This window comes from Oryza glaberrima, chromosome 5 (genome assembly GCF_000147395.1).
Source record: "Oryza glaberrima chromosome 5, OglaRS2, whole genome shotgun sequence".
Lineage (NCBI taxonomy): Eukaryota > Viridiplantae > Streptophyta > Magnoliopsida > Poales > Poaceae > Oryza > Oryza glaberrima.
The window spans coordinates 11,286,611-11,303,583 of NC_068330.1; the positions used below are offsets into that span (position 1 = coordinate 11,286,611).

General features: G+C 43.9%; 1 protein-coding gene across 1 annotated transcript; it reads right to left on the bottom strand.

The window, feature by feature from the left end:
- Positions 1-7,441: 7,441 nt before the first annotated feature.
- LOC127774117 (uncharacterized) lies at positions 7,442-16,462 on the bottom strand. The gene is made up of 7 exons (XM_052300396.1): positions 15,620-16,462; positions 14,748-14,803; positions 13,960-14,069; positions 13,685-13,844; positions 13,507-13,599; positions 11,574-11,705; positions 7,442-7,871 (listed from the first exon to the last, which is right to left on the bottom strand). The coding sequence occupies exons 1-7, from the start codon at positions 16,383-16,385 to the stop codon at positions 7,854-7,856; spliced, it is 1,335 nt and encodes a 444-aa protein (XP_052156356.1). The 5' UTR covers positions 16,386-16,462; the 3' UTR covers positions 7,442-7,853.
- Between the last annotated feature and the right edge of the window lie 511 nt (positions 16,463-16,973).

Consider the following 16,973-nt stretch of genomic DNA (forward strand, 5'->3'; position numbering starts at 1 on the left):
GTCCTCTTCATCTTCCTCCTCCCTCTCAGTCGCCGGCGCGCCCCGTCTCCTCCTTCCTCCCTCTCCCTCAGTCACCGGATCCGCCACAGGTGACCACGAGCACGAGCGCGGGCGGAGGAGCTCGAGCGTGGGCGGGGAGGGCGGATCTGCCACCGTCGAGCCGCGGGGAGGGCAGATCCGCCGCTGCCGGGCCGCGGGAAGGGCGCCTCCAACCTCGTCTTTCGGGCCGCGCCATCCACCACCACCGGTACGTCCGTCTCCTCCTCCTTCCTCCCTCTCGGCCTCTCCCTTAGCCGCCGAATCCGCCACGGGTGGACACGAGCTCGGACGCGGTTGAGGAGGGCGGATCCGCCGCCGCCGTGCCATGGGGAGGGCGGATCCGTCACCGTTGGGCCGCGGGGAGGGCGGATCTGCCGCCGCCGCAGGGAGGGCGCCTCCACCGCTGCCTCCAACCTCGTCTTCCGGGCCGCACCACCACCACCCGCCGTCGCGTGCCCGCCTCCGCCGTGCGGTTCGATCGGCGCTCCGCGGTGTTCCCTCCTGTCCGCGGCGGAGACGGGCTTGTGCAGGCCAGGGCGGTCGCCGCCGCCGAGGCATCCTGAGGCATGAATCCTAGAGAGAGAGAACACTGCTGCTGCATGCATGGATGGTTTCAGTGAAGAGCTTAACTAGATGTGATTATCTGCTGATGACTTTGTGGGTGTAAATCAGATTATGTGTTGTTAATCTGTTTATGTGTTGTTGATGATGCCAATGTTGATTCTCTGTATTTGGATTGATGCCAATATTATGTATTTGTGACGCTCTAGATTTGGATTAATGCTTGAATAAGAATGATGTTCATGTCCATTTTCAAATATGGACTGTTTTGAATTTGGTCGAGTGGGGAATTTTGAATTTGGGGTAGGGGGTTTTTGGCGGGCTGGGTTGATTTTCACTGACGGTTATCTTTAAGCAACAACCGCCAGAGAAAATGAGTTTTCGCAAGCGGACGTCAACCGCTAGCAAAAAATCATTTGTCCGCTTGCAAAAATCGATTTTCACAAGTGGACCAAAACCGCTAGCGAAAATCGTGTGTCCGCTTGCAAAAATCTAACCGCCAGCGAAAATCTTATATCTTCACTGGCCTTTTTTTTTGGTGGCGGCTCCAAATTCGGCCAGTGAAAACCCAAAATGACCACCACGAAAGATGATTTTCGTAGTAGTGGCATTTCTAGTAGGCCATATATGTGTGTTCATTAACCATGGTATGATTGAAATCGTTCAATGCAAAAGAACATGGATACAATTTCCAAATCATTTCAATGTGTCGATGCGTGTGTATGGTCGTCGATCCCATGGTTACCATCGACATCCCAAACTTGTCATTATCGTGTACTTTGTGCAAGTTCGCTAGCTACGGCCAGCGAAACGACAACAGGCTGGTCCGCTGGCTATAGGCGCCGATGGCATTGACACCGGGTGACGTTTCTTGGTCATCAACTGTGTTGGCTGGCGAATGGTCCGGTCTCCGGTGGCTCCATGTGCCGAGGGCGTCAGCATTAGCGTGGTTATGCTGTGAGTCACCGGCCACGTCGGATTAACGAAAGGAAAAAAAATAATTTTATAAATTACCCTTAATCATAGAGGTTGTAAAGTTACGATATGTCCTTATAAATCGATGTTTAAGGTCGTTTCTACTGGTAGTGTAATAATATTATCAGTATAGAGCACTGTAGTGGCTCTCATCAACTAAACAAGGATACGGAGCCCAACGACACAGGGCATTGTTATGCACAGCTTGCCAAAAAAACGACACATCAGTTTTGGCTTCACAAACACATATATATGTTATCGTTGTTGAGCTTGTCACCTTAATGACACAGCAACCCCTACCTCATAGCAAACACGTCATAGGTACCAACTACTAAAATGATCAAGCAACTCCAGTTTTCCCTGGCGGACATCAGACAAAGCCAAGTGCCACTTCCTCCACATAGCCAGTACCAACACATCAAGAAAATATTACATGTGTCATTGTTGCTCAACTTCGTTGCACCCCAACAGTAAAGCAGGACCAACTCCAGCTACCAATATCAAACGAAGATGTCTAGTCATCCATCATGAAACAAGTGGAACCAAGTAGGAGATAACCTTGTCATAGGCCTAAAGAGCTTTGCAGCCGGCACAAGAGACCACCAACGACCACCATTGCACGAGGAAGATTGTCTTAAGCGGAGCCCCCACGGAGGATGCAATGTGAAACACCTCCATCATTCGTCCGTATATTGTAGCAAGATTTCATCATAAAAGATTTGGTTCAAGAGGACAGGGGCCATAAAAAAACGCCTGCAAAGAGGGAAACGCCGCCTCTGGGCATTCATCTTTAAGTTGGCCATTGGCTCGGCGAGGTTTTCACCGTTGATTCCACATCGAGTTACATACAAAATCAATCCACACAATGACCGTCGCCGGACCAACATACAGTTCCTCCAACTACCAGGCTCATGAGACGAACACTCATGAGGACCCTTAATTTTAGGACACTCACATGAGCACAAACTATTATGCATAATTTATTTTTTTTTGATAAGGAGTACTCCCTCCATTCCATTTTAAATGCAGTTATTAGTTTCCGTGTACAACGTTTAACCGTCCAACTTATTTCGAAAATTTATAAAAAAGTTACGCATAGAGTACTATTCATGTTTTACCATCTAATAATAATAAAAATACTAATCATTAAAAGATTTTAAATAAAACGGGCAGTCAAATGTTAAACATAGAAACCCACTTAAAATAGGATGGAGAGATAACTGTTTTCTGAACGTAAGGACAGGAGCCCAATCTACCAATCAGAATTAACTAGAAAGCGTTTGCGCCGTTGGTGCACTATCCATATAGCGTGTATAGTGAATTTAATATTATTTATTTGTAAAAGAGTTATATCTTAAGAAAAATCTTTTAGCAGTTTTTAAATTTTATGTCAGCAAGTCCGAGAAAACATTATGTTTGTAAACATTTAAATTACATAGCAGATAAAGCAAAACAAAGGGCGATATTAATTTATGTTGGCTGATGGTCGATTTGATTGTTATTAATAAAATCAAGCTAAAAAAATGAAGTAAACAAATTGCTTGGGACTTTCATAAATTAGAGATTTATATAATAACCCTAACAATTGACATGCTTTTTTAATTGGTCATACTTTATGGGAAAATGGAAATTATTTTGTTCCTTTCCTCCTTCCCATATTTTTTCTATTTCAGCCTATATAACCTTTTCATTCTATTTATTTCTTTTACTTTTAGAGTATTAAATCCATTATTTTGATGGTTGAAAATGTTATCATTTGTATATCTATCACTTTCTCGTTTTCTCTTCCAATATATGCTTATCTGCTTATTACTTACCAAAAATCGTCATGATCGCAAGAGGGCCACGTGGTGCACATGCTAAGAGCCACATGTGGGTTGGCGCCCCGGGGGGGGGGGGGGCGCCTCCATATGTATTTTATATACTTACATAGTTCATTCCCATTAACTTAATCTCATCCCACAATGTGTCACATCACCTCAAATTATATGGCCATTAGATCAACAATCGATGATTAAGATTCACTGATTTCCATTCTAACTACCGATGTGCAATGAAGAACACACTACACAAGAGTCTCTTTGTATGCCAAGCCATTCCATCCAGTTAAAATGATGCTAATCTTTTATGGTAAGTAATAGCCCATTTAGATGATAGAAAATTATATAGCTCTATCATCTCTTAGATCATTCGCAGTACAAAACCCTTCTATAAGGAGCCTCAAAGTGTCTTGTATGATGAGGTAACATGTTTGAAAATTGTTTATCCCACAATACAAAGTTCATGTCAGCTGTCATGTTTCTTAATTCAATCCTAACATTTTCTTTCTAATTTAAAACGTAGTCAATATTTTATACTGTGCATCCTAAAATCTCCCCTCCCTATCCTTTCCCAAATCCATGCTTACCTATTTCTAGAAAATAGGTGCGTCGGTTAGCGCACTAACTTACCGCTATGACATATTACTTATTTAACATAATTAATGTTATTCATGTTTAGAGTTCCAAATGTAGCACTTTAGAATGCTTTTTTCAAAAAAAAAAATTCAACCCTTTTCTCTTCCATTAAACAGAGTAATTGACACCTATTAACAATTGGTATAACTATACGGTTAGAGGACTGAAAACTAAGTTTTTTTTTCAAGTCTCTCTATGAGAAATTTCTTGTGCTAATCTACCCATGTGACCTACTCACATCTCTGGTCTTATATATGATATTCCGTCATCTTAAAATATAACGATCATCGGTTGATTAGCTAATCATAGGTACAATTGTGAGAGCAATATTGTTAACAATTAGAGTAATATAATTATACTTCAACATTTCAAGATATGATTTGTGAATGGGCAATTTACTTGTTTAAGCTTCTCTGTATGCCTTTACCAAGTACTTTGAAAGATGTGTCTTTTGAATTAGTAGGATTTACAAAATTTGTCAAATTATTAGAAAATTTCGAAATTTATGTATTGAATATTATTTTAGGTAAATGACTCATATGGTCAACTCAATATACAGAGACATAAAAATTTACTCTTTACTCTTTGTACATGAGATCGGTTTTGGAAAGTTGAAACTTTCAAGGTCCTGGACATCAATATGTGAGTACTAATATAGGGGCGTCCTTAAAAATATTTAGTACTTAGTGAAGTATAGAATAAAAATAATGTTAGGGGTGAAAATGAAAAATTCCTAGAGTATGATGCCACGTGCAGTGCAGGTGGCCTTTGGGAGCGGTGACCTGCTGCTCCATCCTTCATCATCCATCTCTGCCTTTCCCCTTCAATCTATCAGTTCACTTTGTCTTTTCTGCGTGAGGGAGGCAGCGGAGATGGCCAGCTCTGCATGCATGTCGGAGGCAGCAGAGGTGGCGGCGAACCGGCGATCAACAACGACAGGTTAGTAGGAGTAGCTGAAGGCCCGACACCCTCGCCTATCCCGTCGTGCTCACCGCCGGCCAGCCTGCCATCACCAACTCGGTTGTCGTCTCTGCCAGCAGCGCCGTCTATCCCCTCTATCTCCCCGGCGCCCCGCTTCTACCCTCTCCCGGCGACGCCTTGATCTGGGCGACTAGGTAAGTTCATGTGAGGTCACGGTGGTGGCGGAAGCGGCGAGCCAGCGAGGAGGTTGTCGAGGAGGCGATGTGAGCGATCTATCTGTCGTAGAGGCGGTTGAGGCTGGCGACGAGAAGGATGGTGTCGAGCCGAGCTGTTCCCCATGGATATGGCGATGGCGTGGACCCCCGCCGCCCCTACTCCTCGCTCCGAGGCGGTGCTGACCGGTGAGCTCCGGGGCCGACGCACGACAAGGCACCATGCGGGCCGGCAAGCTCTGGGTCAGTGCAGCGGATTAAGGCTGGGCGGGGCCTTCTTCCGGTGGTACATCGAGCTCGAGGTCATCGTCCCAGCATGGAGATCAGGCGAGGGGAATATACAATCTGTTGTTTTCGCTGGATTTTTCTCGCTCTTTTTTTTTTTGCTTTTTTTTTCTAGGAGTTTTTCCTCTGCTCCCGACTGTTCTAGATGAGGTCGTGCATTTTTTTTAAAAAAAAAACTCTCGTGCAATTTATATTTAGGTCTGTTGGATATATTTTTCACCATTGATTTGTCATCGGACGGTTGCGGGAGTGTGCGAATACGTGGCATGCTTCTCCAGCCGATAATACGAACGGAGCACAGCGCATGTGCCACGTGGCCCAATGAGAGGTCCGGGATTGGACCCAGAAATCGTATATAAAGATTGCCAAATCTTTGCTGCTACTCAAGCTAGATTCACTGCGGTTGCTTCAGGCAAGTTGATGCACAGAACAAACTTTCTGGCCTTTGGATACGTACGCTTCACCCACAATCTAGCACATATCTACCCGTCCAAGATTTGACGGCGCTGGCCGCCGCAACCATGCCGGATATCCCCTATAAATACGCAGCCATCTCAGTGATCCAGTGCACTCACCACCACTGCAAGCTAGACAGCAAGCAAGCCATCGAGCGAGCTCACTCTTCTTGCACTCTTAGCTCGTCGATCACTTTGCTCTCTGTAGCTTGCTGCAATGGCTTGCACTCAGGAGGTTGCTTTCGGCGTGAATCTGATCGGCAACGGCGCCGGCCCCGGCGCCGTCGACGAGCTCCTCCTCATCCTCCGCCGCCGCTGCCTCACGCTACTGGGAGGAGGAGCAGCTCGAAGCGGAGCTCACCAAGGTGCACAGCCTCATCGCCGCCGAGATGGCTGTAGGGTGGAGCGTGTGCCCCGTCGGCGACGCGCGGCAGCACGTCGGCGCCGAGCTCGCCGCCGTGCTAGAGTCCCTGAGGCCTGACGGAGGAGGTTGCGGCGGCGCTGAACTGCCGCTCGCTCGCCGCCCGCATCCACCCCTGCGCCGCACCCGCTGAGAAGAAGAGAGGCCTGGCCGCCTAGATGGTTTGGCTCGCGAGCCTAACGAGCTAGCTCGAGCTTTTAAACAAGCCGAACCGAGCCAGCTTGTTATCCTAACGAGCTTGACTGAGCCGAGCCGAGCCGACTCGCTATCCACCCCTAAGTACACCCATGCAAACGTCACATTCCGACCTCGCCCAAAAATGGGCATGGCAGGCCATAGTGTAAATTTTGTTTTGAAAACTCATGTATTTTATTGATTATAGATAACTAAGTACATATCACATGAGTTATCCCTAGTGGAGAGTCAACTGCAAGTACAAGCAGTTTTGCATAAAGGCCCCTTGAAGATTGTCAAATTGACATAAGCTCATGAAAATTGCTATGGACTTCTAAAGAAACTAGAAAAAACAACCAAGTCCTTCTCTTTTCCACTAGGTTGCAACTTGCAAGCTTGATCATGACGAGGACGGTGATGAAGAAACTATCTACAGATGAAAGTGCAAGGAAGCATACCCAAAAGGGACCTCCACTTGAAGGTTGAGGCTTCCATTGTAAAACAATAAAAACTCTCAGCTTCTCTCCTAGGCTTGCATCCAAGGTTGCCTCGCCGGAGATGAACAAAATGCCCGGCGCAACCGTTTGTGAAGCAAACTTGCTTTACTTCCAGTCGGGGAGCGTTCATGGCAAAACCCAAAGACCACTCCATGGATGGATTTGGCCAGAATCCATGGAAAAGAACTGGGACAAGAGAAACACGATGCTGATGAACTACACAAAAGCACCAAAGAAGAAGAGAAAACAATTAGGGTACGGGAAGAACTATACCCCCTTCCCCATTGCCGGCAACCGGAACCACCGGAATTGATAAAGGAAAGGGGCCGGACGGAGAGGGACCTCCTTTATCGCCTGGAGAGAGGACACCGACAGGGACGGAAAGTCCCCTCAGGCCGTACTGTAAAATGGATCGCGATCTTCAACCTTGAAGGACAATGGCAACTTGGCAAGTACTATCTGCGAGTTTAAAGAAACATCTCGTACCACGACCAAGCACCTTTGTGCTTCTGCACTGCAAAATCTTACAAAAAGAAACTGCTCAATGCAACATCTTACATCCTGTGAAACTGTCAAATGTGTAAGCTAATGCTGTATCAAAATCGGATGCCACGGAGAACAAAATGATGTGTCGGTATCATTCTTTCTTGGGGACAACATGTTCCCCCTGGAACTGTTCCTGTGGTTTGCTTCGCTCCTGAATCAGCATCTTCTGGAGACCTGATGGCTGAGGATGCCAAAATCTCCCACTACCAATCTTTTTTGGTGGCTTCGAGACTCCGAATAGAGTTGTCGCAATTAGAAGTTGGAACTAGAAAAATATGGACAGAATGAGTCCTCCAGCAGCATCTGCATTCTCATTGATCTGGTAAGCTCTGCATGAAAAAACAACCAGATAAATAGCCCTTCTAGAAAATAGAGAAACGTGTTCAAGTAAAACAACAGGAATAGGATTCTTGTGAGCAAAGGTAGGACTCTGGTGAGCCAATTAAAGAGCATATGTAGCGTAAGTTCATGATTGTTGATAACTCTAGCTTGACTGCCCATTAACCTATAAAAAAAAATAAGGAGATGCTGTTCCTCCTGACTCCTGCAAACTCTCTGTTATGAATAGCTTGTGTATTGAATAATAGCCCTAAGGAGGCAATATATAGGGCTACAAGAGGCCAAAATATGTATAGAGATAAACTATACATGTAAAGGACTCTATTTCTTAACATCCTCCCTTAAATGCAAAGCGTATGCAATAGCATTGCAATTGAAAGAGATTACACTAAGTACTAAAACTTAGACAATATAAAGCTAATACATCCAACTCTGTAAAATGTCGTCGAAGCGTGAATCCTTGAAGACCTGTCGAATGAAGCCGAAGATAAAGTCGTGACAATGGCAATGAAAAGTATCCTTGGTCAAGAGCAGCAAGCAAAAGCGGCAAAGAGCAGCAAGATGACAAAGAAAAATGATCCACTAAAGCTACAAAAAGACCTAGATGATCTTGTTGCATAGAAAACGACAAGGAGATTAACCAAACAATAAAATTGGCTAACACTGGAGGAAGACAGCAGATGACAGGAGTATGTGGACGCACAGGGCAAATATGAACTCAAACAGAAAATAGAATGTGGACACAACGGAAGAAAATTCAAAGATAAAAAGATTTGAGTATGTGGACACAGCAGAAACAAAAGAAATTGGAACCATCAAAAATCACCAGGCAACGAGGAATAGAGCCTGACAAAATACGTGGAAGGTGGATTTTCTTTTTCATTATCCTGATCGATCTAGCAGAGATGACAGACATGTAAAGCAGTGCAAACCAAAAGGCGAGGAGCAGCAGATCAAAAAGGTGCACCCTAACCAGAGAAGACAACAGCCCTACACATCCTAATCGATCTGCTCAAAGCAGCAAACTAGGAATGGAAGCAACAAAACCAGGAACCAGCGGAGGAAGCAGCGACGCTGGTTTGATGAGAAAGTGACGCAGAGACAGCAGCGACGCACGACAGCCATACACGGTGGAGAAGCACAGCGGCAATGTCAGAGACCTGGCGGCAAGGATGAGCGGCCAATAATGGGAAGAGCCATCGACGACGAGAGGAAAAAACGAAAATGGGGCCACCCCCAAGAGATCAATCTCCTGGGGGCAGCACGGATCAGATGCTCTGATACCTTGTTATGAATATAGCTTGTAATAATAGCCCTAAGGCAACATATAGAACTAAAAAGAGGCCCAAATATGTAAAGAGATAAACTATAGTACTATACATGTAAAGGACTCTATATTCCTTAACACTCTCTTGCTACTATTTGTTCTTGATATGTAATTGGATCAATCTATGCTGGTTTAGTTCATCCAAAGATTGTTGAGCACACCCTATATATCTGGAAAACATATGTGCAGATCTACATACTTCATATACCCTTTAACTACCCTAGGAACTCTTCAGCCAAATAGTTGAGTAGCATACTTGCATTTGCCACAAAGTTACTTAAATATAACTAATATGCCACAAAGTAAGTGTGAATTTGCTCCTTTGCCACATTGGATACTAAACCAGGAATATGACGAATGAGTTTATGCTCTGGAGGCTAGGGTGCACGGGACAGCATCTGGAGTTGACGCACAAGGTAGTGGCTAGCTAGGCCACAGCCATGGCCAGAATGGATGAGTGAGGGGAGATGATTGGTGCAAAATTTTCATTCCATGGTGTTAAAGAGCAAATTTTCACCGGACATTTTGTGTTATTTTAGCAATGACAATGAACTGTGGAAAATGTGAGCATGCCACTCTCTTATATGGCAAAGTAACAATTTTCTCTTCAAATAATTACTATTGTAATAGGAATAAATTCACTTTTAGCAGCCCAGATCATCCCATATTCTAATTTTCACCTCCAATTTGGAAACCATTTACTACATCCTCCAAATATCAAACCCAGTCTCTCTTCCCGAAAAGAAAAAAAAATCCAGTCAGATTGGATAACATCATAAGGTCAATAAGCTCCAGTTCTGTCAATTATGCCATGGTGGTAGCCATATGGCATCCTAGCCAACCGACCATAAACGGAAGAACATCGTGAATTCGGTAGCAAAGTCAAGGCATGCTGTTAGCTGTAAATACACTGTCCACTGCATCCAACATCCGTCCTGAGTTGCTGCTTTCTTGGCTTGCCTAAGTGTAGCCCAGTTCGGCCCAACAGCACATCACATGACAGCATGGAGGGAAAAGACAAAGTTCATAGCAATGGTGCAGAGAGAACAGAAATCATTGCTCAGTTTTGGCACCGGTTAAAACAAAATAATTGTGTAGCTTATTCATCAATCATGAAACGAGGTCACAAATTCTTGAGCATAGCATGTACCTATATTTTTAGCAATGTACAAAACAACTACTCAAAATGGCATATTCATTTTCTTAAAAAAAACATATTCATTTTGGGGATGTTTCACTTTATGGAAATGAACCTTTGTTTTGTACTGGATGGTGTTATATTACCATTTTAGTAGTACTTCAATACTGCACTTCTGCTTGCAGTATAAAGTATCGCAGTTGGTTCCCGTACATAGCATTAAGTAGCAAGCAACAGCAAAGGTCATCTTAGTAATGAGTCTTTTGGCTTGCTTGCTACAATGGATGTATATTTAGGTAAGCTAAAAATGCAGCAATTCAGGATGGATGTTGGATGCAGTGGACAAATATTTGAAGCCCAACTGCACACTATGAGTTTGCTACCAAAGTCAAGAGGATCCGTTTCCCTCACAGAAGCCCACAAAGCCCACTGGAAGGAGCCTTGCCCTAGACCGGGGAAGTGTCCACAGGCATAAGCATTGCTGCCTTGGAAGTTGGAACTTGGGAAAGGAGAAATGGGGTGTGGAAATTATAGGCATTTATTGTCCATTTCACTTTCGGTTGCTGATTGAGCATGTTTGTTGTATTCAGATGCCACATAGTTGAAAACCAGGTGTGTTAAAAGGTGGGTTTGTTTGATCTGGTTTAAGAATTGAGGACAAAACTTAAACAGTTTTTTTTTATTATTATTTTTTGTTATTGCGGGGAAGAAAAGTTTTGAAGTTGAGGGTGATAGGTATACTTTCAAAAGAGTTAAGGGACCCAAAGTAAACTTTTTCCTTGAAGTATTGGCGTTATGTATCCTGACGTCATCTGCTTATTAATGTATAAATGTCGCTTATCTTATGTATCCTCACGCATTTGGTTAGTTTGTTAGGCTTTATTAGATAAGGTTGTTCGGAGGTTTGTTAGGAGCCAGCTCTATACAAGGAGTGGCACGGCAGTCAATTGGAATCAATCAAGAAAGAAATTAAACCCTATCGCTAGCCTCCCCCTTCTCTGTTCCTCAACCCGGCTCCAGGGTGGCGAGGCTAGACCTCATCATCCCGTTGAAGGCCCAATCCCCACCCATAACAATTAGTTGTATCAGGGAGCTTTAATTTGCCCTAAACAGACAAACAACAGCACACTTTACACTCAGGTGTAGAATTTTCACTTTATTGAGCTATAATATAGCAGATATATTGTTCTACTCCAAAATAAATCATGGGTCATGGCTATTACTTACCAGGCCAAGAGCTTCTGCAGCAGTTCTGATATTACCAGCAGTACAGATGCTCCTATATAGAGATAAGAGATGAACCCTTTCCGCAACTTGTAAATTCTTCTTAAGTCCACCAGCAACCATTTCCATTTCCGCCTGTAGGGGACAAAGAAAAAAAAAGTTGCATAAATATGTTTCCATTAAGAGGATAATATGCAGAAATAACATTGAAAATTGCGAAAAATATAAAACCTGTTTTTTTTTGTTATATTAAGGTTATTTGCATGCATATGCATACAGCACAAAAAATGGTCTCATTCGCTCAAAAAAATTCAGTTAGAATCTGTTCATATAATAGCAATGACAATCTCAGAAGCATATATATCTTTCTGAAAGTAAATTTCACAAATCACAGGTTTTGAGGCACACATATCACAAAACCACAGGTTATACATTTTATTTCACAATACAACAGACTGGGGGGCAAATTGTAACACAAAACCCACTTCCACCAATTCCCGTCAACTAACAGGTGGTGGTGGTCCCTGTTCATTAGCCCCAAAGCCCCCACTTTCTTCCCCATTCCTACCTGTGGCAGCATGGTGAGAGCTAAGGTGTCATGTGAAGTGAGGTCGAACACAGGGTGGTTGCACGGCAGGAAATTGGGAGCTGGACAGCTTCATCAACGACATGGCATCTGCAGATTGCCCAAGCTCAAGCCTCTCCCATCAATTCTCATGTTGGACTACTATCTGGTGAATTTGCCCCGTGAGCTCTACCTCCATTCCAAGAAAGCACTACTGCCAGCGCCGCCGATGACTTCCTTACTGCTCTCGTCCTCCTCGCTGTCACTGTGCATCAAGGAATGACTCCATTGCTTGCCTCACTGCTCTGAAGATTAGGAAGAGGGTGTCTTTGTAACTGATTTTTTTTTCCTTGCAAATGACAACAGTTGATTTAATTCCCCTAAAAATGTGATAGCTAATTCATATATAACGGTTGATTGCTCAATGATTCGCTTCTTGTTGGTTTTCCTGGAGAAATTCCATAAATTGCCTTTTTGGGAGTTCATATTGCACGAGCTGCTAGCTCTGTATACCAGTTGCTGTCGGGGCTAATTTCTTGCTGCTGATGTTTGCAGTGATGGAGAAGGGCAAGTGTGCATAGTGGCAGGTGGCAGAAGAGAGGGAGGGGGAGGAAGGAAGAGGAGCGATGCGCTGACCACCACCTGCTGTTTGCTCAGATCCGATCTGCTAGAAAGGAACGTGAGAAAGGGATGAGGAAGAAAAAGGTGAAGCTGAGAGGTACGGCCCATGTTTACAGCTGACAGAAGTAGGGGTTTTGTTATACTCATGCCTCAAAAGCTGGGGTTTTATTAAAAAAAAATTATAGAACCCTGTGGTTTTGTGAAATTTACTCTATAAAATAAGCTCAGTTATGCTCAGGTACACAGATATGACTGAGGGAAATAACATTATGACACAACTGATCATGAAACTAGCACAAAAAAAAGGCTAAGCTTCATGCTAGAGACATAACCAGTAAGAACAAAGATAACTGTGTAGTACCCAGGTTGAATTAAATTTCTAAAGCATTCACTAAAAAAAACTACTGGTATTATGCACAGGGATGGAACATGCTAAAACATACACCAGACTCAGAAAACAACTGTAGTAAATCGCTTGGCTTTCTATGTCTACTCTTCCAAAAAGGAAAGTTGGCCTTGGTGTTAATACTTGGCTACATTGGAGTTTGGATATATATCAATATGCTGTCAGAATGTAAACAAATTCACAACATAAAATTTTGACCTTATCATGTAAAGGCATTGGGACAACAGAAAACTTGTAAAGGCATCAAGACAAGTTATACAACTAAGGGTTTTACGTGTCTGAAAATGTAAGCAGAAAAATAGTAATGCTCAAAACCAAGTTGAAAACAAAAACCAAATACATACAGAATTTTCCTCTGGAGGGAACATGTTATGAATTCTACAAATCTTTGAGAGCTCCTCTAGAGCCTCTGACCGTTTTCCTTGCATCTCTAGTGCCTGCATGCGGTGAACACATAACATCAGCATGACCATGAGATGGGTAAAAACACAATCAGGTTTGAAAATCGAGGTAAATCCGTACCCAGCATTGCAAGAACAAAGAACGTGTGCGAGCAGCAACTGATGCACAAACAAGTGTGGCAGCACGGAATTTATCCAATCCAATATTGCTAGCAAGACCAGCAAGAAAATTCCTTGGATTCTCCCCACTGATTTGTGCTGCTCCAATGTCTTGTGCTGCTCTTTATTAAGCAGAAATTATCAGCACAGTGCAGATCAATGGAGATGATAATAAAATCAATAGTAAAACAAAAGGAGGTAATAGCAACAAAGGTTGAAGCAAAAACAAAAATACACCTGCTGCAATCATCCAGAACAAAGTTTATTGCCGCCCTATAGAAAGAATCACGAGCATTCTCTGTGTCAAAAGAGACCTTTACACCTGATATCTTGCATAATTGCCTTAGCTACATTCAAAAGAAAGATATAATTAGGCAAGAGTGGAAAGCCCTATCATTAGATAAACTGTAGCAATATTCAAATAACATCTCTGGTGCACCTAAGATTGGATAACTTTGGAGTGTTCTGCCAAAAATATCTTAAATCATCCGTTTAACAACATTTAGAACAGAATAGCCAAGGATCTTAAGATCATGCCTATAAACCATATTACTAGAATATTCAGGGTTCATTTATTGACATGTTAATGCCTAACATTTGTATCATTCCATAAATTCATACAACAGATCAGGGTTGTGATGCTTTCTCCAAAGCTCGAAAGTTCTATAACAGTAGGGAACAAAACAAGAATAAATTGCATTAATAGCCATCATATTCCGATGGTTCAGATATGTCACTGATCTCAGAAACGAGGTAAGTCCACAAATTTCTGTTAGTGCCCCAAGCAAGATAATTCATTTTGTTGGCTGAATAGGTGCTTAAGTGGAACTACATGCTGCCATGACAAACAACATCCACGCAAGAGTCAGGATAAGATGGATGACCTAAAATAGTCTGGTTCTAATCCATAGAACATAGTATGAAGAGGATGCCAATGCCTCTCAATTGCAAGCATAGAAATTATACAGAAATGAAATATCATAACACTATATCCTCTATGGACTACAGGTAAAAAGAATACTAACTTGAATTGCATCATCATATTTGTAATCCTTCCCTGTGATTCTATTATCAATGATTGCTGGCACAAGGAAATATTGAAAGGTCTGAGAAATGAAGCAGCAAGTTTCTCATGAATATGGTGAAAGATGGTATAAATTACCTGCCAACAAAAAAGGTAAGATTATTAGGTATTTACTATTTTGTATAACCTACCACATAAAACCATATTTGTTCAAAAGACAGGGGAAAGAGGTATTGTAGGAGATTATTCAAATGATCATAACAAATCTTAAGGATGAATATTTTCTATTTGGATCATCATACTAACGATGAGTGTTCTTATATTCTATAAAATGCCAAGAAACTAAAATGAGCTAAAAATAAGCTAGTAGCTAAAAACAAACTATTGCCAAACTTCACATATGACAATACAATAGCAGAAGAATTCACATTTCCATTTTGATAGAAATCTTAGAATTGGTTAGGCTCGATGCCATAAAACAATAAAGATTGACTTTTGAAGATTATACCACGATTTGGTCTTGAATCGGTACTGAAGCATAGCAATTGGAAAAGTTATTACTAACAAGCTCTCATGACCTGATCCATTCTCATATTTCTGAAAATTCAAAGACTATGCTCCTAATAATGATGAATTGAATGGGATCCAAAACAAAACCTTTTTGCAGTTTTTGCATTGTTATCATCTATTAGTAACTTAGCATGAGTGATGATCATAACAAATAAAAAGATGTTAACACCACCCTCAGTATCCCAAATGTTACCACCACAAATGAATTATGGATTTGTTCTCAGTTTCCCATATGTTACGCGTATTTAATTTTCAACCAAGGTGCATCCAATGAAAGACAGCTAATATAGAACAGGCATTCACCTCGGACCAATCTATTCGCTAATCTCGCCCACTTTTCCATCCCTGGCCCCTGATCCACCACCACCTCCTCTCTCAATTCCGGCCACCATTCGGGAAGCCTTGCCTTTGGTTCCCTCCTCTTGACCTCTCTTGCCGGCTCAGGCACACGGCTGACTGGAGCCACCACCGGGGACGACGACACGGCGACCACCACCTCCTTGCCACCCAGGCTGCGGTCCCTCCTCCGCACTACGGCCGCGCCTTCCCCTCCGCGCCACCCCAGGCCCCGCCGCTGCCAGGCGCGGACGGCCCACCCCAGCAGCGCCCACGCCGCGGCGGAGAGCGCGAGCGACCAGAGGAGCGCGGCGGCGGCGAAGCGCAGGGACGAGCGGCGGAAGGTGAGGACGACGCGGTCCCCGCCGACGACGCGGGCGGAGTAGCGGAGGTCGCGGTAGGCCTCGTCGGCCTCGGCGGCGAGGCGGTGAAGGCGCAGCTCCGCCCGGCGCTGGAGGCGCCAGAGCTCCGCCTCGAGGGCACCGATGCCGCCGCCGCCGCCGCCGTCGTCGCGGGCGGCGGAGGTGGTGGGAGCGGCCGGGACGGAGGCGCGCCTCCCGCGGGGGCGGTCGCTGCTAGGGTTTACGCCGCGGAAGCGGCGCGCGGCGAACGCCACGGTGGACGCGGCCCGGTGGGCGCGGGGGAGTTGGTAGCGAGAGAGCAATGGGAGTGATGGCGAGAAGGTAGCGGCGGTCACGGAGGTCGCCGGCGCGGTGGCAGCGACGGCGGCCATGGCATGAGCTTGCGAGAGCAGAGGGGCCAAAGATTGAGATGACGTGGCACAGGTCAAAAGATTACTCGTTACATGGTTAGTCGTGTCTCGTGTGCAAACACATTTAACATGGTTAATCATACTTAGAGGAAGTTTAATAGTGTAGCCCATTACTTACTCCAATTTCTTTCACATCATCTTCATCAAACTTAAGAGGCAAATATAGTACAATAAATGGGCTATAATCATGATGCATCATATATTTATTTTATTCCGCATTGATCGTGATGCTGCATCGATCATCCTATCCTCCCGCAACTCTCGTACGCTTGGGCCCACAATTTCTCGGAACACGCGTATAGCTCGGCGACTAATTAGTCGCTCGCTGACGCGTTCTCTCTCCTCCAGCGCACAATCAAAACCAACGTGGAGCCGTTGTCACCGGCAAAAGGATCTTATTGTACCTGCTCTTATACCAAAGACAACTATACTTTATATATAGCTGATACCCACTAACTTTTAAAGTTCAACATGCAAGTGTGCCATATCATCACTCACTAGCAATTATTATATAGAGTATTCTAGATTTCATGCCAACATGATATATCA

Coding starts and splice junctions, on each gene's coding strand:
- LOC127774117 (XM_052300396.1), bottom strand. CDS start 16,385: ATGGCCGCCGTCGCTGCCACCGCGCCGGCGACCTCCGTGACCGCCGCT. Junction 14,070..14,747: donor AATATGATGATGCAATTCAA/GTTAGTATTCTT, acceptor TTTTGAATGTAG/CTAAGGCAATTATGCAAGAT. Junction 11,706..13,506: donor TCCCTCCAGAGGAAAATTCT/GTATGTATTTGG, acceptor TGTCCCCTACAG/GCGGAAATGGAAATGGTTGC.